We start from the raw sequence: 27,786 nt of genomic DNA on the forward strand, positions 1-27,786 counted from the left end.
GCGCTAAAACGTCCACCCAGAACGTTTTAGCGCGCTGCTACAATCCGGGGACAAAAAATTGCTGGTCTTGGGCGCTAAAACTTCCTGATCAAGCGTTTTAGCGCCCTGCTGTTGGAAAAAGACTCTGGTCTCCAACGCTAAAACGTCCAAACCAAGTGTTTTAGCGCTGGAGTCAGTTTGAAGCAGTTGGGCATCCGTCAAGCATGGACGCTAAAACGCTCATTCCTGAACGTTTTAGCGCCCGTGTTAGTTTTTTTGTTTGAATTTGTAAAACTATATAAGGCAAGGGCCTTCACTTTTTCAAAAAAAGCTGGATTCTCTCTCTCTCTCTTACATCAGATTCTCTGATCTGACTTCTCTCTAAATTTCTTTAGGACTTAGTTCTTGTAGTAGTTAGTTTCTTATGTAATTGTACTTGGAGATTGAAGATTCACTGCAAGGAAATGGAGTTTGATCTTTCTTCTCTTGTGTATTCTTTAGTTATGTCTGAGTATAGTCATTGTGGTCTGAATTCAATGGAACTTAATGATAATCTTATGTATGTTTGATTAATATGAAGAAGTATTTTTCATGTGTTGATATGAGATTTTCTTATTTAATTCTTTCTACTAAGGGAGTAGTGTAGAACAGGAATGTTTACACTACTCCTATATCTGGCAATCTCATCATCAAGATTCTAGTACTCAAGGGATTGATGCTAGAGTTCTGATGTAATCTTAAGACCTTAGTGTTTAATGTATGTATTAAGAAAGGAATCACTAAGGGATTGGGGTTTCTGATTAATGTATCTATCAGGGTAGTAAGGGATTACATCTTGATAATAAGTAAAAGGTTGATTAACATCTCATAAAAAAGAATTCATCATAAGGTCAGTTTTTACATGAGTTTATTGTTAAGGGAAGTTGTTTTCTGACTACTTGTTTTAGTAAATCTTAATTCATATTTTAGCATTATATTCTGTTACTTCAAATCAATTTTTTGGTGACAAAACACTCATGATTTTTACAAACTCTTGTTTGATTCAAATTAGTTTTTTATGTTTAATTGGTGTTTGAATACAAATCTCTGTGGGAACGATCTTTACTCATCATTTTATTACTTGTACGACTAGTACACTTGCTAGATCCGCAACAGGGAGAATTTAAATAAACTGACCTCACCGGTAAGGGAGCATTCTCGGTTGCGGCGATGTCGACATACAACTCTAGAAAATCTGTCCTTGACTGGTTGCAAAATTCTTCCATTGTCATCTCCAAGTCTTCATCGTCAAGCACTTTCAAACTAATGTATTTATCACCTTGCCACACCCTTGTCGTGATCTCAGTGATACATTGGTTGTCTAGAAGACTTAACTTCTGCCGAATTCTCTGATGCAGTTCGCCAATGGTCGTGTTGCTTTGGATACGTGTCGGCCTTTTTTCACCTTCGAAGATGACACCTCGTCGACCTTCTACCTTCCTACCATTGTAATATAACACAACACGAACATAATCAGGATTTGAGCTCATTTTTAAATAGAATAAGAAATAAAATTCAAATACTAAATTAAAGATAAATGAATGTTGGTGGAGAAGAGAGATATGAAGAGTGAGAGAAGAGGTGTGAATTGAATTGAGGGGGTGGGGAAATATATAGAGCACACATGTGAAGCCACTTTTGGGCGTCACATGTGACGCCCAAAAGTGGCGTCACATTGTGCAGTAGATGTGTAATTTTTTACAAAACAGCATTAAATGCGTAATTATTTAATTTAAATGCATTATTTTAATTTTTTTGCCGTTTGATAACCTAGTTTTATTTTCTACTAAATGGTTGATTGAATGCTTTCCTTTAAGTTATTATACATATGAAATTATATGTTTTAAGATGGACCAATTATATTAATTTAAAAGGATGACTAGGTCAAAGTTGAAAGAAAGACTATAAAACTATTGATTGAATAGTTTTGTTGAATTGTTGAATTTCTACATGATTGGTTGATTGTTTTCTTCCCTACATGACTTGTGCGCATTCTGCCTTTGAGGGATCAGATTAGAGGGCTGAACTTATATAGGAAAAGTAGCCAATAGAATTAAAGATGAAGGTTTGAAAGTCAAAAGTGGTAGGCTAGTTTGAAAAGTACAAAACTAAGACACTGCGATTTTTTTGGAAGTATAATCGGTTATCTTCCTCTTCAAAAGGGCAGCTGAGCATATTTATAAAGTAAAGGGAATTACGTGGACCAATGATAAGAAAGATCAAGTTGACAAAGTGGCAAACTTTGGAGAAAAATCTAGAAGGTACAAATTTGGAAGATAAGTTAAAGTAACTTAGGATTTTCTTCTAAAAACCAATCAGCCATCTCTTCTATAGAGGGACAACGTAATTGCTCTATTTTTCTTCTCTTCCTTATACTTCTCATGGCTGAACATAGTCTCTTGAAAAGGAGCTAAGTCATATCTCTTAAACTAAACACTTTTAGGTGAAAGCTTCTACATGAAACTTGTAGTTTAGGAGCTAAGGAATCCAACCATGTAATTAATTTCTCAAGAGGGGCTGTATGAGTGGAGTTTATACTCTCCAAAGGCATGGATGTATGGCTGACTTGGTGTAAAGATATGATGGTTTTAAGGGTTTAAAGTGTGGAGATGAACCTAGTGTTCTCCTAGAAGCTAAACAAGGTAACCTACTTGATTTCTAGTGGTTTAATCTTGAGATTTCATCTTTATTCTTCCTATGTTAAGGCTGAATATATGATGTTAAAATATTGAATATTTGATGAGGTTTTGATGGGATTAAAGCTTAGTTGTTGAACTAAAAGAAAATTAAGCAAACTAGTCTAAAGAAAGAGTGAAAAACCCTAATAGAGGCAATCTGGCTTCTATTTTGAAAATTTATAATTGGAGTTGTAGAACTCCAATTGGAGTGTGGTTTACTCCAAATTAAACATATGTAAGTCTAGTGTAACATATCAAAATTTCAGAATAGAAAAACTAGAATTAAAGATTTCATGATTAAAAGAGTGAAGGGTGTTCCTGCTGTAAAACAATGTTGTTTGCCATAAGTCCAAATTGAAAAGGGCATATCTCACTCATTTCTTAATGAAATGAAGTGTGTGAGGCATCAAATTAAAGTTTAAGATGTCTAGTTTCATGTAAAAAAGAGATTTTATTTTTATGAGTCTGGATCATTCCCAGATTAAGAAAGTGTGGACAGTGTTAGAATCTGCCTGTGTGGGCTGCATGGTACTTGAAGTTTTGAAAATTCATAACTCCTTTGTTTCTGAATTAAACAGGATGAATCTTATGTCAAATTGAAACCCAAGATGTCTAGTATTGGTCACAAAAATTTCAGAATAAACTAGGTTGGTTAATATTTCGAGAATAATACAGAGTGTCTGTTGTCCTATATTTGACGACAGGTTTAAGCAATTTGCTTACGGTAGACGTATCTTGAGTTATACTTATTGAAATAGAGCTTATAATACATCGTTGTAAAGCTTATGACATCTAGGTTAAGATGGTAAAGTTTTAGAATTTAATAAGAGCAATTCAAGAAAAGTGGTTTTAAGAGTTGAATAAATCACCTAAGTAAATTGGTAAATTAACATATAGATGTTAATTGTTTGAATTGCAAGTGACACTTAATTAGTAATTGATAGTGTTTCATTTGTGATACTAGAGTGAGTTAAGGAGCAAAATAGTGGGGAATCAAGTTGTCTTTGAGTAAAGCTTCACAGGTAAGCTCTTTGTTAAGAGTTTTCCTCTGTCTTTGTTGTTCCGCCAAAGTCCATTAAGGATGATGGTTAAATTGTGTATATGATTGATAGTGAGATATTTGGTATATATGCATATATGTGCATTCCTATATCAACACGCACCCTAATCCAAACTTGGATGCATTATAGTAAATTTCAAATTTTCCCTCCGGATTAGGAAGAATAAAAATTGGTGGTGTTGTCAATTTCCTTTCAGCTCTTGAAAACTAACCTCACAATTTGGTGTCCACACAAAAGGTGTCCCTTTTCGGATTAATTGAGTCAATGGTAACACCATATTTGAGAATCCCTCAAAAAACTGTCTATAAACTCCGAATCTCTGTAATACTTTTGGGTCTTTCCCAATCGAAAATTGCTTCTATCTTGCTTGGATCAACAACCACTCCCTCAGATGAAATGACGTGTCCCAGGAACTGGACCTTATACAACCAGAAGTCACACTTGGACGGTTTTGCATACAACTGATGCTCTCTCAAGATCTGTAAAACAATCCTCAAATGCTCTACATGCTCCTCTTTGCTCTTAGAGTAGATCAGAATATCATCAATAAAGACCACAAAAAACTGATCTAAGTAAGGTTTGAAGATCCGATTCATATAGCTAACGAACACGGCCGGGGCATTTGTAAGCCCAAATGGAATCACCAGATACTCATAGTGCCCATACCTAGATCGAAAGGTCATCTTCGGAATATCTTCTACTTTTACCCGGATCAGATGATATCCGGAAGGAAGATCAATCTTCGAAAATACCGAAGCACCTCTAAGTTGGTCCAATAAATCATCAATGCGAGGTTGAGGTTACTTGTTCTTCACAGTCACCTTGTTCAATTGCTGGTAATCCGTGCACAACCTCATAGTTCCATCCTTCTTCTTCACAAAGATAACTGGTGTTTCCCAAGGAGACACACTCGATCTAATGAAATTCTTGCTAGAAGGATCTTCAATTTGCTTTTTCAACTCTACAAGTTCCACTGGTGGCATCCGGTATGGAGCCATAGAGATGGGCCCCACACCGGTAAATAGATCAATGGAGAATTCAATCTCCTTTTCTGGTGGAAACTATGGGATCTCTTCTTGAAAAACATCCTCAAAGTCACATACAATAGGGATACTAGAAGTTGTCTTCTTAGAGTCACCAACCAATCCTCCTAACATGATATATCCTGCATCTCCCGCATTTAGAGCCTTTATCATCTGCAACATTGATAAATATGGGGAGTCCTTCTTCTCATTCTTAACAGAGAAATAAATCTTCCTTTTACAACAATACATCATAACTCTATGTCTAACTAACCAATCCATGCCCAGAATGATGTGCAAATTCTTACCCTCAAGTACAATCAAATCAACTAAATACTCATTCTCTTCATAACTGAACTTGACTTTCTTACATATCAAAGAAGTGGAAACTAAATCTCCGGTGGCAGTCTTCACTACCATAGGAGGTGTAAATGCATATATAGGAAAGTTCAAACCATTTGCAATAAAACCCGAAATAAAGGAGTAGGTGGCTCCAGAATCAAACAATGCATCAAAATCATAGCCATCAATGAGAATAGTACCTCTGATCAAGTTTGGAGACTACTTCGCTTCCTGCTCGGTAACTGCATAAACTCGGGCAACAGGAGGTACTGGATGCTCCTCAATAGTAATGGGAGTCAGAACAGCCTGAATAGGCATAGCTTGGATAGCCACAACTTGCCCCTTTTTTCTGGGGGCACTCTTTCGAATAGTGGCCTGCTTGCCCATAATTGAAACAAACATTCTGCCCAATCCGGCAGACACCAAAATGAGACCTCCCACACTTAGCACAAGTAGGAATCTTCCCATTCCCAGCTCTTGCATTCCCATTATTAAAATTTCCATTCCTCTTAAACTTGTTTCCGTTCTGCTTCACCTGCAAGCCCTTGCCCTTTCCATTCCAGTGAGTAGTCTTCCCATGGAAACTCTTTCCTGTAGTGTCCTTGCCTCGGGTACTATAATACTCCTGTATGTCCTGGCACTGCTTAATCAACTACACAAAATCTCTTGAACAATGACTAGCCAGCTTGTCTGCAATCATGTCATTCAAGCCCCTTTTGAATTTAAATGCTTTATCTTCTAGAGTGAGGGGAACTCTACCGTAACAAGAATATTTAGCCAACCGGTTGAATTTACTAAGTATTCATCCACCGTCGTGTTTCCTTGCCAGAGATCGTCAAATTCCCTTTTATTCTTTTCTCTAGGCTCTTCGAGGAAGTACTTAATCAAGAAGTGTCTCTCAAATAGTGGCCAAGTGATAGCATACTTGGCACTCTAGTGGAAGCTAGACATTGTTCCACTAGTCCGCTGCATCTCCCTACAACATATAAATAGAATACAGAAGCTTCATCTATGCATCACACTCCATAACTTTAAAAATGCGCTCCATCTCGTGTAGCCACTCAAGGGCAGCAACAGGGGCTCTTCCACCATTGTAGTGGGGTGGGGAATGCTTCCTGAAAGCATTCAGCATCCTCTCCCGAGTCTCTCGATCAATCACCGGTGGTCCATCTCTTCCTCGGTGATAGGCACATCAACATCATGGGTGGCATTTCCCACTACTTTCTGTCCCAGGACAACAGAAAATCGGGGTCTAGGTGGAATGCTTTGAAGAAATGTGACTTCATCATCCTTTGTCGTATCATCACGTTCAGAATGAGAGAAGTTTCTTTTCTTTCTCATTGTCAAAAGCAACACTGTAACACTCAAAGTGTTTTATATAAAAAAAGGAAAAAGTTGTATGAAGAAACACCAAAAATACTACACAAGTTCAATAGGATTCACTAAACTTCACCGAATACAGTACAATATCGGGAAAAAGCAATAAAGATTCAAAGGTGCAGAATGCACAAGGAGATAAGATCATTAAGATATTTACAAAGCCAAAGAAACGAAAGAGGTGATTGACAAGTGAGGGTTCAAGAATATGAATCACTTCAAATATTCAAAATACAACAAAGAAAAAGAGACATTTAAAGGATAAATGGTGGTACCTCAGTTGAAGATGATAAGAGTTTTTAAATGCAAAGAAAAACAAACTCTTCAGAGACGAAAAGAAAGAACACAAAGTAAACTCCTCAAAAACTGCAAATGAGAAGCAAATAAAAGAAGAAAGGGGATATATGAAATGAAAACGTAACCATTGGAGTTACGAATAGCAAAAGACAGGGGCATAAACATCAATTCATTTGCTATAATAATGATTAGAGGGATGAAATGATTTTTGCATTAAATGCGCACGAAGTGCGAGGGCGGCATAAGTTGGCTACAACATGCTAGCACAGTCAAAAGTAACCATGTGTAAGGATCCCATCATTACTTGAAAAATATGAAGCTTTTATCTCATAATCATGATTTTCGAATATATTAAACCTAACGATTAGCTTGGTTCATGTGAAGTCAAAACATAAGAGATTATGTAAAGACTAAGCACCGGGTTTCAAGAGAGATACTCTCTTGTAGAATAAATCAATAATAAATTTGGTAAATTGCATTTAAACCGGGTTGATAAAAAGATCGAACTATGGAAATTCATCATCCGAAAATAAAGGTAATCCAAGACTGGTCATAACGTGGATTGGATTTATATGAATTATATCCAAGCAATTTAAAGATTCAAGTTACTGGATAGAGAACAGATATATTATCTCTTAAAAGAAATTCAATACATTAAACCAGGATACTTTTCAAAGGGAATCTGGGCAAATTTTAATTAAAACCTGGATAAGCATAGAAATCTACAGAAATTCGGGTGACTTTTAAAGTCAGAAATTTATATACATCCCGGCAGCTCGGATATCCAGATTCCTCGCTGGGGGGCAACTGTTATGGACTAAGATATGAGGCACATTTAATATATGGCCCAATAAAAGGCAATCCAAACATGATTCTGATATAATCAAAGGAAGATATTAATCAAAGATATAATTCCTAATACGACAACATCAGACTTGGGCTTGAGCTGCTAGAAGAAGCACATAAGGTCCAAATCCTAATACCCATATGTAAACCCTATAAATTAGAGGTAAAACCCACAAGTATGGATTATTCTCTCTTTACTGTTATGATGTCACTGTATACACGCATCACTACTTTGGCAAAAGTCGTTTTCTTCTTACTTGTGCACGGTGATCTGTCATACTCAATGGTATCTAATTCATAAATACCTTAAGGAGAGCATATAGTTCCAAGATAAACTCACTAATCTATTAGACTAGACATTTCTATTTTCATGATAGAATAGATATCAAATTTTTTTTCATGATCCACCTATTTAACCATTTTAAAGAAAATTGACTGGATGATGAATTTTTGGCAAAAAAATGAACTGTGTTGAACCGATTGGATCAGTTATATGATTGATTTGTTCTGTCACTCGGGCCAATTGTATCATTTTGAATTCAACCGCCAGCAGTTGCGTGTCGTGTTTAATAACCCTGATTCCAACTTTAAGGGCCTGTTTGGAGCACCAGATAAAGCAGATAGGATAAGATAACTTATCATATCCTACTTTTATCTCTTGTTTGGTGGGTTAATAGGATATGATTAGTTTATCATATTGTCTCATTTTATCCTTTCTTATCCTATAGGAGGAGCTGGGTTAGGATTCAACAGGATAAGATACCAATATTAGATACCCAATATATCCTCACGCTATCCAATATATCCCCACGCTACCCAATATATTTGTATTTATTGCATTATATTTTATTTTTTCTTTATCATTTCTCCTTCTACATAATCTTATCAGATTGCTATTTAGGTGCTCACCAAACACATGACATGATATAGACTTATCAGCCCCATATCATATCCTACCCTTATCCTATCCTGTCCACCAAACGAGCCTTAAAGGCAATGATTGTATCTTCCAAAAACTTGCAAAATAATATTCTCTTCTTCAATCATCTCTCTTTTTCCACTATTTTTTATTATTTTAACTTTTTAGTTTTTGGGTATATAATCTCAGCCGTCCTAAATTCTAATGCTCCTTTTGCAATCTTGCGGTTGAAAGTCCATTCAAAAAAAAACATTAGCATTTCACTCTTTACGTTAATATTAGATATATCATCTTACAAAACAGAAAAATACTAAATTTAATTATAAAATTAAAGCTCCAACTAAAATGATATCATATACCTGGAATCAAATAATATTTAAATTCAAAAATGCTACAGATAACTCTAGCTTAAAATAGCTAAACAACTGCCATGATTTTATGGTTTTATCTCTCTTTCTTCTACATCTCTCTTTTTTGTGTGTGCATATTTGAATTTCTTTAACTAGCATAATAATTCCATCTATCAGTTTGCGGTGATAGATCCAGCATTTTAGCGATTACTTCATTGAATCACCTTTATTACTTTGATTTATGGGATTAATATTTCTGATGTTATAGAAAATAATTTTATTTCATATACACGTTATAGAGGTAGGTTTCAGAAGTAGTTTTGAGCGGGAAGAAAGAAGGAAGAAGGAAACAAGAGAGAGGATTTGTGAAAGCTTTTCTATATCTTCTTTATTACTCATTTTGACTTATATAGTATCTTTAAAAGTAAAACTATTACAATGGACTTGAATATAATATGGTAATACTAAAAAGCCCAATAATCATTAAGTCTTCTGGGTTGTTGTGTTGCTCTCTTGCGCCTGATTGCTACATTGCCCTCCCCATCAAGATGGGCCTTGTCCGCAAGGTCCTCAGTGACCCATTTTCCAGCAGGGTTGGAATTAGGGCTCAGCTCATTAATAGTAGCAGCCTTAGACTCAGGGGTTAGGTGGGTAGAGATAAGATTTCCTTGCAAATGATTGGTTAGGCGTTTAGTGGAGTGAATCTGATTGGTCGCGGAAGAGGTGGAAATGACTCCATCTCTCGTTCATCTTCCCACGTTGTTGCTTCCGGTGGTAAATCTGACCACTGCACATTCACCTGGGGTAACTCGACCCATTTCTTCCATATGGTGCGATGAGCCACCACAGTTATCGGTGTATGGCGAGAAGGATTCCCGTTATTCTGTTCGGAAGGTCATGGAGTGTATATTGACGATCTGCCAAAAATGATTTCAACAGAGAAATGTGGAAAACTGGATGTAGCCTTCCGGTAGATTGAGTTTGTATGCCATGACACCTACCCTCTCGAGCACTTCAAAAGGCCCGTAGAACTTGAGGCTTAGCTTAGCGGAAGAGCGTAGAAAGACAGAGACTTGGCGATAAGGTTGAAGACGAAGCAGTGCCAGATCTCCCACTTCAAAGGTCAAGTCTTTCCTCTTTTTATTAGCCGAATCTTTCATAAAGTGTTGTGCCTTCCTGAGATTCTGCTTCAATGTGCCCAGGATCTGCGATCGAAGACGAAGATCAGAATCAACCGCTTCCAACGGGCTGATACCCAAGGAATAGTGAACCAAACAAGGCAGTGATCTACCAAAAGTTGCAGCAAAAGGAGAGAAACCCAGCGAACGAGTGAAGGCGGTATTGAAGTGGTATTTTGCGCAACTCAGGAAGCGAACCCAGGTGGATGGTTGGTCATGCACAAAGACCCTGAGGTATTGTTCCAACACCCTATTAATTCGTTCTGTTTGGCCATCGGTTTGGGGGTGATAAGATGAACTGACACGAAGTGTTGTTCCCTGTAGTAGGCCACCTTGGCAGCTGTGTAACGCGGTGGCAAAGGGGAAAAATGTGCTCCTTTGGTCAGTCTGTCACAAACCACAAAAATGGTAGTATACCCAGCCGATAGTGGTAAGTGGGTAACGAAGTCCATGCTAAGGTGAGACCAAATAGCATCTGGAATAGAAAGGGGCTGAAGCAGGCCATAAGGTGCGTGGTTGACTGACTTAACTTTTTGACATGTTTCACAGTTCCTAATGTATGATTTAACGTCTTGCCCTACCTTTGTCCAGGTGAAATTGGCACAAAGAGGAACTAAAGTGCGGTGGATACCAGCATGACCACCCAGGGTAGACGAATGGAACTCGGCTAACAGCAGCAGAATTAACTTGGATCCTGCCAGAAGAAAGAGACGACCTCTGGGATATAAGAGATCATTTTTAAATTGCCAGTGTGGGCAATTCGAATTTCATGATTGTAATTCTGTAATTATATTTGTAGCATAGGGGTCTTGTAATAATTCTGACTGTAATAAGGATCCATAAGTAGATATTGGGCCCGTGAGGGCTGCAAGCTGAGGGTAGAAGCCCATCTGAGCATGTCCAGGATGTCTGGATAGGGCATCAGCAGCCTTGTTAGTTTTTCCATACTTGTAGACTATTGAATAGTCATACCCCTGTAGTTTTGCAAGAAATTGTTGCTATTCAGGTGTCTGTATCACTTGAGTCATTAAACAGTGGAGACTCTGGTGATCAGTCCGAATAAGAAATTTTGCACCTAATAAGTATTGGCGCCATTTAGCCACTGCAGAAGTCAATGTAAACAACTCACGAATATAAGCAGATTTGCATTGCATCATTGGAGATAATTTTCTGCTAAAAAATGCAAGTGGATGTTCCTGTTGAAGCAGGATAACCCAAATACCAACCGTAGAAGCATCGGCTTCTATAACAAAGGGTAATGAAAAATTTGGTAAAACCAATGTTGGGGTTGTGGTTAATAAATCCTTCAATCTGGAAAATGCATGAGTAGCCTTAGGGGTCCAAGTAAAACCCTCCTTAGTCAGTAGGTCAGTCAAGGGTGCTGCAATACTAGCATAATGGTGAATAAAATGTCTATGATACCCTGAAAGACCGAGAAAGGCCCGAACTTGAGTTTGTGAATTTGGAATGGGCCAATTCTGAACAGCTTGAACTTTAGCTGGATCTGGGTTCACTCCCTCTTTGGAGATAACATGGCCCAGGAATGCAACAGAGGTAGTTGCAAAACTGCATTTGGAGACCTTTGTAAAGAACCTGTGGATGCGTAAAATCTGTAATACTTGTGCCAAATGCTCCAAGTTGTCCTGCATTGAGGGACTGTAAACTAAAATATCATCAAAGAAAACCACAACAAATTTACGCAAAAAAGCTGCAAAAATCTCATTCATGGTGGCCTGAAAGGAAGCAGGGGCATTGGTTAAGCCAAAGGGCATCACCAAAAATTCATAGTGTCCATGATGAGTCTGAAATGCAGTTTTTTTAACATCTGCAGGTTTCATTTTAATCTGATGATACCTGGAACGTAAGTCAAGTTTGGAGAAAATAGTAGCTCCAAGGAGTTCATCAAGTAGTTCATCCACAGTGGGGATAGGAAAACAGTCCTTAATAGTGACAGCATTAAGAGCACGGTAATCAACACAAAAACGCCACGTGCCATCCTTCTTCTTGACTAACAGTACCGGTGAGCTGAAATTCGAGTGACTAGGGCGAATAATACCATTACTCAGCATCTCATGCACCAATTTCTCAATTTTGGATTTCTGAAAATGTGGATATCTATAAGGTCTGACCTGAATGGGCCTAGTGTTGGGCAGCAATTTAATCCGGTGGTTGTGATTTCTATCAGGAGGTAAGGCGGTTTGGTCGGCAAATACATCCTGAAATTGGGATAAGAGGTGGGCCATAGCGGGATTCAAGTGTAAGGGTTCTGACTTTTGCCCATTATCCAAGGAACGAGCATTAGTATCACTTTGAACAGTAAAGCACATGAAACACAAAACAAGCCCATTATGTGTTGTCAGTTAGGACAATTGTGAAGAAGAAGTAGCAGCTGGGCAAGTCATCGATTCTCCATTTCCTACTTGCACTTGAAATGGAGTGATCAATTGTAAGGTGAGGACAAGGAGATTGGCCATGAATAGATCCTTCAGCTATTCCCATCGTGATGATAAGAAATTATGAGTGCTCCCCAAATCAATTAAAATATGAACATTGTGGCCATGAATAGATCCTTGTAACCTGAAGGAGCATGAAGAGTGATGGCCGAACATAGCATTCAAACTAATTTCGGGTGTTGGAGGTGATTCAATGGCTGGTTCCATAAACAATGGGTTGGGGGGTTCAAATTCTAATTCAGGTTCATCATCTGATCCAGCAAAATAAAAGAGTGTAGCCTTGCCTTTACACTTATGACCGAAAGTGTAACGCTCATCACAATTATAACACAAATTACGATCCTTTTTAACTTGCATTTCAGCAGGTGAGAGGCGTCCGATGGGAATAGCTGAGAAGGCCTCTGGGGACTTTTGTTTAGAAGGTAACAAAGTAGAAGGAGCAGGTAAAGCAGGCAGTGCTGGGGCTCAAGAGTGCCAAGCCTTATAAACTGGTTTGTCTTCGACAATTTGTTCTTTGAAGAGCCGTGCTAATGCTAAAATGTCATGGAGATCAGGGGGACGCATCGTCAAAACAGCGCGTCGTATCTGTGGTTTGAGACCACTAATGAACGTACTCTTCAGTAAGTCAGGAGTGATGTTGCGTACCTTGCTGGAAAGGTTCTCAAATTGGATCTGTTAGTCGTTGACAGATCCGATCTGTGTGAGCTTGGTGAGCTACCCTGTTGCATCTTCGAAATCAGTGGGTCCAAATCGATGGTATAAGGCGGCAGTGAAAGTAGCCCATGAAGTACACAACCCATCATGGTTCAAACCTTGAAACCAGCGAGCGGCAGGCGGATCTAGATGGAATGAGGCCAATAGTAACCGCTCTCCATCTGGAATCTGGTGATAGAGGCAGTAATGGTCCACCGCGTAAAGCCAATCAGTGGGATCGCCGGAAGCGAATCGTGGAAATGCCAGTCGAGGACGCTGAGCGCGTGACTGGTTAGAATTATCTGAGGATGAGGGCGAATGACTCGTCGGACTGTGACCGAGTATTCCGAGATTAGTGCTGCGAATGGATTCTACCGTTGCGTTGAGCTCGGAATGCAGATCTGACCGAAGTAAATGAACCTGATCTCGTATCAGATCCGGAATAAGCAACTGCTGTTGGTGAAGTTTTGCAATCTGATTTTGCATGTCTTTGTAACGTGTGTTAAGAGTATCCGCCATGGATGAGGGTAGGAGAATCAATGAAAGCACCAATGTAGAGATAGGTTTCAGAAGTAGTTTTGAGCGGGAAGAAAGAAGGAAGAAGGAAACAAGAGAGAGGATTTGTGAAAGCTTTTCTATATCTTCTTTATTACTCATTTTGACTTATATAGTATCTTTAAAAGTAAAACTATTACAATGGACTTGAATATAATATGGTAATACTAAAAAGCCCAATAATCATTAAGTCTTCTGGGTTGTTGTGTTGCTCTCTTGGGCCTGATTGCTACACACGCATAAAAATATATAGATCCCATGCCAGGTCATGTGAAGAGAAAAAAAAAAAAAAAATATGGGTCTGATATACTTTTATGTATGCATAGGAAATAAAATTATTTTCTATAACATGAGAAACACTAATTCCTTGATTATTTGCAGAACATCCAACTTCTTGTTTTGAACTTAAAGCTTTGTGAGATATTCTATATACAATTCAAGGAAGGAAGATAATGAATCCAATTATGCTTTGTTAGTTTTTCTTTAAACTAATGAAATAACTAAGAGATAGACTTCTTAGTGAGCATGGTTGGTTGCTACAGTTTTTCAAGCATATCACTCCAAATTTGATTAAACAATTAACCATTTGCAGGGGGAACAGAATTTACAAATTTTGTTGCTTTAAACTTTACACAGACGTGGTGAAATTTCATCCACAAATTATTCAATAAATGTAACAAATATTAATTGTGTTCCCTCAACAAATCACACCTCATTCTTCAAATGCATGGCTTTGCGTTCATGTCCATACATGTAATTGATATGTACTGAAGCTGTACATTTTAACTAGTTAGCAACATTATCTACACGTCTAGTCTCTTCTCAAAAGAAAATTCTGATAAACTAGTGCTGATTTCATGTTGAGATCTAATAGGCAATTCTGTTGCTGAACCTAACTCCAAAACTTTCATCTGGGTCTCGTCTGTTCCTTTATGGTTGCTAGGGGAAGGTGAAACTTCAACATCCCATTGTTCATTTTCATAGTTAGAAGTCCTTGGAGAAGTTTGTGCACTATCACTGCGACCAGCTGTGTGTCTATGCAGAAGGTGAACTGGAGACATGCCATATGTCGGAGTTGCTGGCCTACTAGAGAATGGTGTGGTACTGTTACCCTCATTATGCTTGCTATGTTTAATATGTTTTTTGGCATTGTGGTGCCAGTTCTTCAGTGCTGCAGCTACTTTTTCATTGAATATGGTGGGTTTCATGGTTGAACCCATCTGTAATGTTAGCCAGAATATAATGAAATCAGTGGTTGATTATATAGTATTGTTGTAAAAGAAAATTCCTTAAATGGCTTTTCGTTTAAGTGACCTGTGTGACCAGAGCATAAAGAGGTAAAGTCACATAGCTGCATAGAACTTGTATTACCACCCTGGAAATAAAAAAATAAATAAATTGAAACTTCGTTATTAGGTACATATATATACTTAACCATTCCAAAATTGAAGCAATGAATTAATGGTTGTTGCATGTATTGGCATGTGGACTTTCTGTAACTGAAATGTACTTACCCCATTGTAATTCTAATGACAATATCTTCAGTTGTTTCGTGGAAGCAAGAGCGTAAGGAGAATTCATACTGAAAAAGAAAAAAATTTGTGGAATAGTTAGAAAAATTTTGCAGATTTTTTTTTTATTATTATTATTATTATTTTTTGCAGCTAAACGCTACAGAATAATAGTAATCCACTTGAAGGAATGGTTCATTCTTTATTCTTTGCACGTATTTATTTCTGTATTTCTTTTGCTAATAATGTGCTATATCTTTTGTGAAGCTAGCTTCTCAGTTACAAAGGTGTCAGAGATATTAATCAAATAAAATACTTATCGACTTTCTCTTAACGAGTTAAGTTTCTTGAAGTGATTATTTTTGACAAGTTATCAAATCTATTCTCCTAGTGATCAAGAGTTTCAATCTTTGCTATTTAAGCACAAGGTCTAGGTAGTAGCTATATTCTTCGTTCTCCATTCTTCGAGCACAAAAAACTTTCTTCTAATTTGACTCCTACCAGTGTTAAAGATTATCATTCTGTTTCAAACAAATTATTGCATAGCAGAGAATCAAACATTAAAGCGTCTACTTCACCTTAATATTAAGCATTGCTAATATTTTTCTTCAATGTTAGTAAACAATGAGTTAGAAAATAACATATTTATGAAAAATTGATCAAGATGAATAAACTTACTGTACTCCAAGAAAAAAATGCGAGTTGAAAGGCATTCTGCAGCATAGAAGCAAAAAATTATTTTAAAAAAAAAAAAAAAAAAAAAAAAAACTTAAGAAAACAGAATCTAAGGGAAAAGAAATAGTGAAATTGCCTGAAAGAGAACAAGATGAACCAAAAAGAGAAGGAGGCCTGGATTATTGAACCAGAACAAATCATCTCCTGGCTCAACGACAGGTGCACCCCTTAGCACTTCCCCTCTGTCCTGAATCCTCAGTCCCATCTTTGTTATGATCATTTGTAGCTTAGTCCCCACTAATAAGATTATCTGTAAAATTTACATTGAATCTAACTATCAGTTATTTGAAACCTTACATCAAGAAAGGAAAAATGTAGATAAGTAACATAAAAATAATTAGCGTTCTGTGCTTACAATTAATGGGATAAATGGAAGCCAATAATGAGAATACCACCCTGTCCACATACAACAAAAATTTTAAGCTGCAATTAATGGGATAAACTAGAACTTAACAATTTATATTTCTACTCAAATAAGCTGCTTAAGGTTGCTGGTGCAGAAGTATAAGAGCACACTCTATTAAGTTGTCTATAATTACACAGAAATATTTTTTAGCCATACCAAATCAACATTTTCTTAGTCTCAATTGTGTTCTATATTGACATAATTATGGTCAAACATATATGATAGGAACCGAACAGTAGCAGCCACGCTCCTTTCAACAGGTCTTCGTCCTCAAATTGTAAGGCTCCAATTACTTTTTCAAACTCTCGCCTAAATTCTACCACCGTGCCTATTTGTTTGAGCGTGTATAGTGCTCTATAAGGATTATCCAGAGCTTCCGGCTGAAACCTACTCAGCAACTCTCGCCGGAAAAACTCCCAGTCGGGATTGGGGTTGTTTACCTCCCACCACAAATACCACTGAAGTGCTTCGTCTTGCAGCGTCACCATTACTGCTGACACCTTGTCTTCCTCAGCTATGCCAATGATAACAAAGTAACTCTCTACTTTGTTTACCCACCCATAAGCATCCTCACCACTGAGCAAGGGAATTTCAAGTCGTCTACTCATGGGTGCTACCAGACTGAACCTCCTCCCAAATACTCTGTTCGGGCCAGCATTTTTCTCGTGGGATCCACTTCGTCTTTGCTCCGCCATCTCGTCCAACCTTCGGATTATTTCAATGATGCCCATCTCACTAGCTTCCATTCTTCTAAGTACCTCCTCGTTTTGAGCGTCATTTCTGCGCATCCTTTCTTCCAGAACTTCCATACGATTCTCCACGTTTCTCGTGACAACCATCCCACAGAGCTCAAGATCGGAGCTCTGATACCAATTTGATAGGAACCGAACAGTAATCAACACAAATAAAAGGGAAATAGGAAATTGTATTGATATTTTGTCCACAATTTATCAGAACCAATACTGTAATAACAGATTCAAAGGAAACAACTGAGACAATTGTAAAGACAAATTACAGAATAGTGCAGCTTAATCTTCTCATTACAGTCCAAAAGTAAACGTTTCAGTAAAAAGGGAAATAATGCAGAAAGTAAAGGATAATATGGAGCAATTGGAGAGGCTCCACTCTCTCCCAAGATCCCAAATCTTCTATTCTGATTCTTGATGCCTTTCTCTCCCCTCGGCAACGTTATTTAATCCTCCCCTCCCTTGCGTTGCTTCATTCTGTTGTAACAGAATAGCTGAGTCACCAAATGAGTCACCAATTGGGCCAGAGCTGGTTGGGGCCCAGATTCGTCTCTGCTTGTCTCTTCTATACACGTTGGGCTTGGGCTTGAGTTGGGTTGTATCAATATTAACAATTTATCTTTGATTGCAGAGTACACCCAGTGTTCCATGTTTCATTATTGAAAAAAGCCATTACACCTGCAACAGTGGTCCAGCTATTACCATCTATTATATTTGCTGAATGGGAGTTACAAACTGAACTAGAAGAAGTTTTACAATTGGCGGTATAGCCCTCAAGGGAATTTGGAAGTGTTGATTAAGAGAAGGCATTTACCTTATTTTAAAAACACGTGCGAAGACTTTTTCATGCATAACAATCAATTTTCGTTGTTCCCCCTTGAGGACAAGGTGGTTAAAATGGGAGGGAGTATTGATACGTTGAATAGGGGCAAGTTTGGGAAGATTTATAAGAGGAGGCAGAAATACAATGGAATTCAGAACACACGACGTGGATTGGATGAGTCAGTAGTATTTGGTGAAATTAGTGGGACTGCTCACATAGATAGTGGAACTCTTCATGTGGGCAGCAATAACAAATAATGAGCAAGGGTGTGGTCATGTTTACAGTAGAGGGACGTTAACAAGTTTGTTACAAACAGGGGCAGGGAGTGTGATGGAGTGGGATCTTGGAATCTGGGAATTTTGGGCATCCTCTTGGGTGAATTGCGAGAGAACCAAGGCCTTTCTAATTGTTCTGGGTAGTATGCATTTATAGGAGTTATTTCAACTTGTAATTGTCTCACATTGTCATGTCAGATTTCCATACTTGTAAATTATATTTGAGAATACTGTTAATTTGAGTCTGAGACTGAGTTCATTAATATAATTACAATTTTCTTCGATTTTCGCTTCCTATTATCTCTGATACCTATCAATTGGTATAAGAGCTCTTTGATTTCCTGGGAGAGCTTGAATGGTTGTGACGAGAAGTATGGAGGCTAGATTTGACGAACTGTCTAAAAGGGTGCGCAATACTAAAGATGTCAGACGGAGATAATGAGGTGATTGGATGCATTGATAAATTCCAGAACAGCTGGCAGAATCACAATGAAGGAACGAGATCAACAGTAACGAACAGAGGTATCAGTGGGAATAACACTAATGCGCAAGAAAGAAAATTAGAGATACTTGTGTTTTCCGGCGAGGACGTCTTCGACTGGTTGAATAAGGTGGGGCGTTATTTTCGTGTAAACTGATTAACGGATAACGAGAAATTACCAGTAGTACTTATAACACCTCATAGTTTTAAAACCTATAATTATTGTTAAAATATGTATTAAATGGTAGGATTAGTGAAAATCTTGAGTTCTAGGTCAAAATACGTAAAAAGGGTAAAACAGTAAATTGCCAAACACGTAACCTTAAACAGTGAAATGTTTGTAGAGGTTATTAAATGGGAAAACTAACCCTGAAAATGGATTCAGAACGAAAAATTGAGTGGTTAGACAAGGTTCTGGAAATTTGATAAATAATGTTTTTACCAAGTAAAAATACAGAAGTACAGTTGCACCGAAAAGTGTGCCGAGTGAAATTTGAGCTCTAGGTTTGAAAATAAGTTGGAAAGATACATAGGACAAAGAATTATGATTATTGATGAAATTTGATTAAAATTAGGGTTTTTGGGGAAACGTGCCCACAGTGCACATATCAGCTTAAAACTGTGATTTCACTACATGACCGAAAAACTCCGGATTCGCTCAAGAGCAATTAAAGGGCATTGGTGAATGTTAAAATTTGGAGTTTAGAAATATTCTAGGAATTATTTCCAGGAATTGATGATCCTATGTGTGATCGTTGTAGGTTGTCTCCCACGGACGTGATCCTTGAGGATTGAGCTTAGTGGATTGCCTTTGGTCCTTGACCAAAAGGATTTAGGTAAGTAATTGTGTAACTTTGCATGATTGAGTTTATGACCAATTGAGTGATCTTTGTGATGCAAACGTATATAGGAATGACCTTCTGTGTAGGCATTTCTAGTTGGAATAAGTTAAGGGGTAACTTGCATTTGAAGCTACCTAGCTTAGGAGCTTCAAGAAGGTAATCTCTTGGTACTCTAGTTAATCCCCGTGTCTGCTCCACCATGCCCATTGGGGTAGTGGTTGGAAGCTGTATGTCCAATGATGTGATTATAACATGCTCATGCATATGTATATATTGGGTACATAGAGTGTACCGTGTCTCTGGCCAGTAGATAGTTGTCGTATGACGTTGGGGACTTCCATAGGGAGTTCCAGTTGGCCTGGAGCCGTGAAGATGTTATCCGTTGAGGAGCACTCTAGGAATGTCTCAGGTGTATTGGATGAGGGTGCCTTGTATGATGTTCCGGGAACATATTCTTGGATGAGAGCCCATAGGTTATATACAGAGGCCAGTAGGCCGGATGTTGCGTGGTTTTGGCTCTGGTCATTCCAGCTTCATCGTATGTTTTTCTCTTCTATGTCCCTATCTCTTTAAATCCCTTTCTATATCCCTCTCTCTTTGTACATCTCTATATCTCTAAATCCCTTACTATATCTCTATGGTGTTATGATTCATTATTGTATGTTACATCTAAGTGAGCCATTAGGCGAGGTAATCCTACAGAACCTTTGGATTACTGAGATATATTCGTATATCTCACCCCGCATTATGAGACTATGTTTCAGGTGGTTGTAGCGGGACTAGAGCTTTGGGAAAGAGGCTCACGGGTGGAGCTTATGGAGTTGGAGATTAATTTGCATTTTAGGCCATACTTGGCATAGGCTAGACTTAGAGCATGAACATTGTATATTGCATTAGTGATATGTATCATGCCTTATTTGTTCATGCTATATTTTGGCTAAGTCTAGAGTTGTTGTACTTATTGGTATTGATGTATCTATTTGTAGTTATATTTGGAGAATTGTAATGTAATGATTATAGAACTTGTGTAAAATTGTAAAGCATGTATGTCATTGATAAACCTTTGGTTTACCATGTTTTTAGGCTAAATTATACAAGAGTTATGTAGTAGAATGCATGGAATTCAAGGTTTTACAACATATAAGTCATAAGATAGGAAATTGAGCTGACGTTTTGATGATATTTGCATTTTGAAGGTAAAACCACAAGAATTGGTGCTAAAGAAATCATGACAAAGAAGTAGCGCCTCAATATGGACCAAGGGAAGCCAAAATCTTACAAGAATTAGGCAAAAGCACGCTCACGCGCACAACAGGACGCTCGAGCGCTTGAAAGCAGGAAAAACAGCCAAACTGGGCACAACAGGACGCTCAAGCGCACATATGCACGCTCAAGCGCCCAAGAATACAAGAATTCAGCCTCGAGGAGCGCGCTCGAGCGCCCAGTAGCACGCTCGAGCGCGCTCAGGCAGGCAGAAATAACTAATTGAGGCATATTGGCACGCTCAAGTGGCCAACAACACGCTTGAGCACCCAAGCACGTTCCAGACAGCAAAGATTTGACAAGATTTAATGAAGATTTGCCAAATTGTGATATCCGAAACTAAAACGGAAACATATCGAACCTGATTTAAAGAAAGTCATGGAAGATTGAAGCAGGATATAAAAAATATTCAAAGCTCAAATCTATCAACCAATCTACAAGATCTTAAATGCAAAGAGGAAACAATTGTAGAATCAAGTACAAATCTGATACAGATTCGTTGGGAGATACAATGAAGGATGTGGGTTTGAAGATTATAAATAAGGAGCTTGAGGTCAAGACCAAGACACCCATTCACATATTCATTCAGAAATCAAGTCACAAGTCCAGAGAAGAAGGAATCTTGTTGCGGAGCGCTAGAACACTGAGGAACAAAGTCAACATCACACCAATGGAGACTTGGGGTTCTCTTTTCTTTACTATTGTTTTTCAATTCAGTATGCTAGGCTAGATTTTTATGTAGTTAATGGTAGATGAAACCCAATTGAATCTTTATGTTTATGAATTAAATTGTCTCCGAATTCTGTTCTTTTTATAATTGAATAAATTTATCTGTCTTTAATGCTTTCTATGAGTTTGTTCCTTATAGAATGATTTTGGGAAATTGTATGACAATATGGATGTTGGTGATGAACCCTGACTTGATAAATTTATCATAATCCTTGTGATCTAGGGATAGACATAGGGTAATTATGCAATCTTGGAATTCTTGATCTTAATGCATATTTTCTTGGGAAATAATCGGGGAACTAAAGTTCTTTCAAGATCACATAAATTTTGGGTAACAAGGAATTGAGCCTTAATTAACTTAGAAAGAATTGATTGGCAATATATTAAGAAACGAATTCTTGACAGTTTAATTCATTACATATTGAGGAGATTGAGGGAAGTCGAAACCTTAACTACGCTTGTTTTTAAATTCTTCATCAATCATCATCTTTTTACTCATTCTTTTTAATTCTAAATTTTCTTAATTGCATGCTATTACTTGTTTTTAATTTTAAGTCCTTCAAATCACAATTCTCTCAAACCCAACTTTTGATTGTTCAACTAAGACGCAATTAGCGAACTAGTGCTTGAAAATTCTGATCCACGTGGGAACGATCTCGTACTCCGGTACACTTTATTACTTTACGACCGGTGCACTTGCCGAGTCGCAACAAGTTTTTGGCGCCGTTGCCGGGGATCAAATTCTTCAACCGTAGAAGTAACTAATTAACTTTTAGATTGGACGCTTTATTTTTCTGCACTTTAAAACATTCTTCAAAAATATTTTTCTTCGATAATTTCACGATTCACAGGTGGGAGGACATTCAGGAGCTTTCAGAACATATAAACGTATTGCTGGTGTGGTGTATTGGCAAGGAATGATGAAGGAGATTAAAGAATATGTTGTTGCATGTCATGTATGCCAGCAACATAAAATTCAAAACCTATCACCTAGCCTTTTGCAACCTTTGCCCATCCCTACACAAGTTTGGGCTGATGTTTCATGGATTTCATTGGTGGCCTACCCAAGGCTTTTGGTTTGCATACTATCTATGTAGTAGTTAACAAAATGACCAAATATACTCATTTCTTAGCTGTCTGTCATCCTTATTCGGCTAGAGATATTGCTGGAGTTTTTATTCGCGAAATAGTAAGGCTACATGGTTTTCTCAAAACAATAGAATGACCAAATATACATGGTTTTTATTGCTGGAGTTCTTAGCACCTTTTGGTCTGAGTTGTTCAAGATGGCTGGCTCCAATTTACATTATTCCATTGCTTATCACCCCCAATCAAATGGGCAAACATAGGTTGTTAATCGTTGCTTGGAATCTTACTTAAGATGTTTTTGCAGCCCGAAACCAAAACAGTGGCCCAAGTGGTTGCATTGGGATAAGTATTGGTTCAATACCACATATAATGATTACACTGGAATGACACCATTCAAGGCCTTATACGACTGTGAGCCACCTAACCTGTTTCGAGACAGCAACCAGAATTGTGTGGTTGAAGAAATTTCAGCAATGTAACAAGAAAAAGATGTTGTTTTAAAGGAACTACATCATCACTTGGTGCTGGCCCAAAACCGGATGCGAGTTCAAGCCAACAAGCAGAGAAAGGAATTAGTTTTTGAAATAGGTGACATGGTATATTTAAGGCTCCAACCTTATCGGTTAAAGACTTTGGCACGCAAGATTAATGAAAAGTTGAGCCCACGATTTTATGGTCCTCATAAAATTTTAGCTCGGGTTGGTGAAATGGCATACAAGTTAGATCTTCCATCAGATTGCAGAGTACACCCAGTGTTCTATGTTTCATTATTGAAAAAAGCCATTACACCTGCAACAGTGGTCCAACCATTGTCGTCTATGATATCTGCTGAATGGGAGTTACAAATTGAACCAAAATAAGTTTTACAGTGGCAGTATAACCCTCAAGGGAATTTGGAAGTGTTGATTAAGTGGAGTCATTTACCTTCTTTTGAAAACACGTGGCAAGACTTTTTCATGCTTAACAATCAATTTTCGTTGTTCCACCTTGAGGACAAGGTGGTTAAAATGGGAGGGAGTATTGATACGTTCAATAAGGGCAGTTTGGGAAGATTTATAAGAGGAGGCAAAAATACAATGGAATTCAGAACACGCATTGTGGATTGGATGAGTCAGCAGTACTGGGTGAAATTAGTGGGACTGCTCACATGGATAGTGGAACTCCTCACGTGGACAACAATAACAAACAATGAGCAAGGGTGTGGTCACGTTTACAGCAAAGGGACGTTACCAAGTTTGTTACAAATAGGGGCAGTGAGTGTGAGGGTGGGGGATATTGGAATCTGGGAATTTTGGGCATCCTCTTGGGTGAATTAGGAGAAAACTAGGGCCTCTCTAATTGTTCTGGGTAGTATGCATTTATAGTAGTTATTTCAACTTGTAATTGTCTTACATTGTCATGTCAGATTTCCATACTTGTAATTTGCTTTCAATTACTTGTAATTCAGATTGGAGAATACTGTTAATTTGATCTGAGATTGAGTTCATTAATATAATTACATTTTCCTTCGACTTTCGCTTCCTATTATCTCTGATACCTATCATAAGACTACGTACATTGACTGCCCTCTCCCCTATCTCTAGCTAGGGTTCAATGAGGAGTGGTTTTTTAACTTTGACCAAATTCTACTAGAACCTTAGCAACACTAATTAAGCATGATATATGACATATATGTCATATTCAAAATTGATTTTAAAAGTTGGCATACCATGAGTATTAGTCAGCAGGAATAGCACTGCAAAGAACCATATGATTGGACTGCAAGTTACAAAAAGGTTGAGCTTAGATTTATATGTAACTTATTGAAAGCACAACAATAGCAGATATATATTTATACCTTATTCCCACCACAACTTTAAAATCATCCTCAAGTGATCTTTTGATATACTTCCGGAAATCAAATTTTGCTTCACTTCCCGGTGCCAGATGCGCCTAAAATTTATTACATGCATGTCTTAGTGTTACATTTTGGGATGTCTTTTCAACAAAAAAAAAGTGTCAGAACTAGGACAGATTTTTAATTACAAACTCACCATGATAAATCCATGCCGTAATGCCAAATAGTCAGCTTTGTTAACAGATCCATAGAACTGTCTGAAGAAGCTAATCTGATTCCAGAAGAAAACGAAGGCATTAGAAACTTTGAAATTGATTACACACTAAGAACAAACTAAGCACTTGAAATTCATAACGTAGCTAATGGCTTAGTTTCTTGTGATTAATGAATAATGATCCAATTTAAGATATTTATCATTTGTTTCATGTAATGATTTTGTCCTTACTATCCATAAGGAAATCGATGAATTACTCCACATGTTCAAGTGCCTTCGTCCAAATGTTGTGTCCCTTGCAAACCTGAACCTCTCAGGATCTGCAATACATATTAACAAAAGGCGCTGTCAGAGATGGAAAATAAATTGCCAAAAGATTAAACAAAAAAAAAAGGGGTTCCATTTCCCTATAATATAATATACCTTGAAGTAGTATGCATGGAACCAAGAATGTTGAGATTTTATAAGTTAACGCCTCTTTATAGGTAGTACATACATTAATCATGCAGTAACTTTCATTTTGTTTAACTTTTCATCCCTGTTTAAAAGCTATTAATACATTTCAAAAACTTATCAACACGTTAATAAGTTACTAGATAGATAAGCTTAGGTTATAATTTACAATAAAAAAAAGTGTAGTTTTGATATTGTTTTGAACTAGCATAGCAGGTTCCACATGTTCTAGAAGATAATTATACCACTTACACACTACTGAAATCTTAGTCTGTTATTGCCACTGCACTCGCACACTACTTCTGCATCAGTGGTGGTCATCTCTTCCGTAGGTCTTGCTTGTCTCTCATCCCACATTAAATACGATTCTCTGGGATCGAACCATTGTCAAATTATATGCAGATTTCCTCACTTTGTATTGGGACTTTCCTATCTTTTGATAGCAGATAGTAGTTTATACTAATCTTTCTACTTTTCATCACTATTTGGAAGTTATTATACTAAGTACTAACATATCTTACCAAACCTAACATTAAGAAAAGATAGTTATTATAGAAAAATATGAAGGTATTTTGAAAAAGAAGTGCAAGACTTCAACCAAAATAACTTACCATGCGGGGAGCACAAAGCGAACAATTCTTTAGCCTTTTACTAAAGAATACCGTGTACTCGCCGCTACAAGTGGCATACGCCTTTTATTGAAAATATCTTACCAAACCTTTACAAAAGTCAATATCCACATCATGAAGCCAATCTTAAATTTTATATAGTGAATTTAATGTTTTGTCTATTTGCTTTCATAGTAAAGAAGATTGCTCAGGATCCACTCCAGCTTTAAAGATTTTTAATACTGGCAAAAGAATTCTTCAAACAGATGCAACTGATCATCTAATGGATAATCATTAAAGTATCCTCATAGATATACAATATTTTGAGACTATATGAGTCCATCTGGCCTTTGCGAATATGGCCTTAATTAATGGAGGCAAGAAATTTGAAGTCTTACCATTATAGAATTGATATTCAATAGTCTTTGTTTCATCTTCCCATGTCTTCCAGCGTCTCATCTGAACAACGAATTCAGACAGAGGCACAAAAACAAGAGGGCAGTGAGTAAATTCTAAGAATAAAGACTATGGAGTATCTTTGAGGTGAAGAGGAAGAGGGGAGTACCTTAGTTCTTCCTAATGCTAATGTTATAATGCATTGTAGGATATGAAAAATAGCTAGCACAAAGATGAATATGTGGAGCTGGTGAATCCCATATGCAGAAACAAAAGCAACTTTTCCCTGCAAATGTAAAATAACACATCAAAACCATCTAGAAGAATGGACCACCTTTGCCTCTGCCTCTATAGTAGGATTAGAGTAAACTATCCTTACTACAAATATTTTCACAAAAAGTACACACAGAAGAAAATCCTTGTTCTTTTGTGATCGAAAGATGACGGGTTTGAAGAGGATAGTTCTATGCTAATGAGGACTGAGTATGGAAGTTCGATTTTTTATTTTTCCTTTTACTTAAAAAGTTTAAAGAGTAAGGCTGCGCGCAATAGTTTTGATCTTTGCTCCTAATGTAATTAAAAGTATCAAAAGACTGAAGAATAAACGTCTTCTTACTTTTTCAGCGCATTTGTCATATCCTTTTGTAGCTAGAACACGCCGCGGTACGCGGTCCAAATATTCGAGGAGTTTCTTACCATTGGTGTCTGTGTCAGATTTACTCTTTGACTTTGGATTGGAGCAAGGATGCCAAGTAGATGCAACATTTTGTGATATGCAGATCTTAGAAATTAGATCTTGGAACACAGTTAAGAGCAAGGATATGAATCCTAACAGCATAAGTTCTGAACAGAAATAAAGCAATTGGTTAGACTCCAAAGTCCAAACACAGAGTGGAAATTTGGAAACAGAGATGACAAGAGGGAAACTAAAAGAAGAGCAGAACACAATTACCTCCTTTAACCTTTTCCAACGCTTCGTAAAGAGCATTTTTGTGTTTCTTTTTGAACCACTGCAATAAGAAGTATCAAATACACCGGAAGAGGTCAGGGTGCAACAGCACAAGTAATAAGGAAAACAAAATAGAGAATAACACTATGTGACGGTGATTATTTATATAAAAATCTACTTTATCTTATGAATTACTTTTGAGTAACACAGACTCTGCCTAACTTACTTTTCCAATAGCATGAATAATATGTTCAATGATGATTGAAATAGCAAGCAGAACAAAGCACACAACTGCAACAGCCCAGGTTGGTGTTTCCTCCAAGGTTCGTTCATAAACTTTGTCATCGGCCATGATTTTTTTTTTTTTTTTTTTTTCACTTATTACAAGACTCAAACAAAGGTATAAGCAGAGATTCAGAATGTTTTGAACCTATAGACAAAGGACTACGGTTTATGCAATTTTCTTAAAGACTTCTAAACTTGGGGATGGTTGTACTTTATGTATTGGTTTATATATAGGAGAAGTATGGAAGAGATGAGTGTGGACTGTGGAGTATGGAAAACTGGGGATAGATATTAGAGGAAAGAAGGCAACACACAACTCAATAGAGAAACAGTGATTGACATATTCCAAGCAGTA

The 27,786-nt window shown here is 37.4% G+C and overlaps 1 protein-coding gene, 1 long non-coding RNA gene and 1 other non-coding gene across 3 annotated transcripts; 2 read left to right on the plus strand and 1 right to left on the minus strand.

Moving 5' to 3' along the window:
- Positions 1–2,341: 2,341 nt before the first annotated feature.
- LOC133314614 (uncharacterized) lies at positions 2,342–21,656 on the plus strand. The gene is made up of 4 exons (XR_009751975.1): positions 2,342–2,660; positions 3,661–3,718; positions 14,733–14,885; positions 20,805–21,656. It is a non-coding gene; the product is annotated as an uncharacterized LOC133314614 (long non-coding RNA).
- LOC133314613 (MLO-like protein 6) lies at positions 14,377–27,786 on the minus strand. The gene is made up of 15 exons (XM_061516113.1): positions 27,373–27,786; positions 27,150–27,207; positions 26,814–27,040; positions 26,367–26,483; positions 26,200–26,260; positions 24,972–25,060; positions 24,723–24,797; positions 24,527–24,621; positions 24,398–24,447; positions 16,391–16,431; positions 16,112–16,285; positions 15,979–16,014; positions 15,304–15,371; positions 15,104–15,164; positions 14,377–15,009 (listed from the first exon to the last, which is right to left on the minus strand). The coding sequence occupies exons 1-15, from the start codon at positions 27,496–27,498 to the stop codon at positions 14,593–14,595; spliced, it is 1,695 nt and encodes a 564-aa protein (XP_061372097.1). The 5' UTR covers positions 27,499–27,786; the 3' UTR covers positions 14,377–14,592.
- LOC133314615 (U5 spliceosomal RNA) lies at positions 25,802–25,914 on the plus strand. Its single transcript, XR_009751976.1, has one exon. It is a non-coding gene; the product is annotated as a U5 spliceosomal RNA (small nuclear RNA).

This window comes from Gastrolobium bilobum, unplaced genomic scaffold (genome assembly GCF_033153095.1).
Source record: "Gastrolobium bilobum isolate Gb01-03AN ecotype WA unplaced genomic scaffold, APGP_CSIRO_Gbil_v1 utg63679, whole genome shotgun sequence".
In the NCBI taxonomy this organism is placed as follows: Eukaryota; Viridiplantae; Streptophyta; class Magnoliopsida; order Fabales; family Fabaceae; genus Gastrolobium; species Gastrolobium bilobum.

What these genes read in the sequence shown, in the direction of transcription:
- LOC133314613 (XM_061516113.1), bottom strand. Translation starts at nt 27,498, where the DNA reads ATGGCCGATGACAAAGTTTATGAACGAACCTTGGAGGAAACACCAACC. An exon ending in TACGGCATGGATTTATCATG is followed by an intron (nt 24,622 to 24,722) that starts GTGAGTTTGTAA and finishes AATAAATTTTAG; the next exon opens with GCGCATCTGGCACCGGGAAG. An exon ending in CATTTTTTTCTTGGAGTACA is followed by an intron (nt 15,372 to 15,978) that starts GTAAGTTTATTC and finishes TTTCTTTTTCAG; the next exon opens with TATGAATTCTCCTTACGCTC.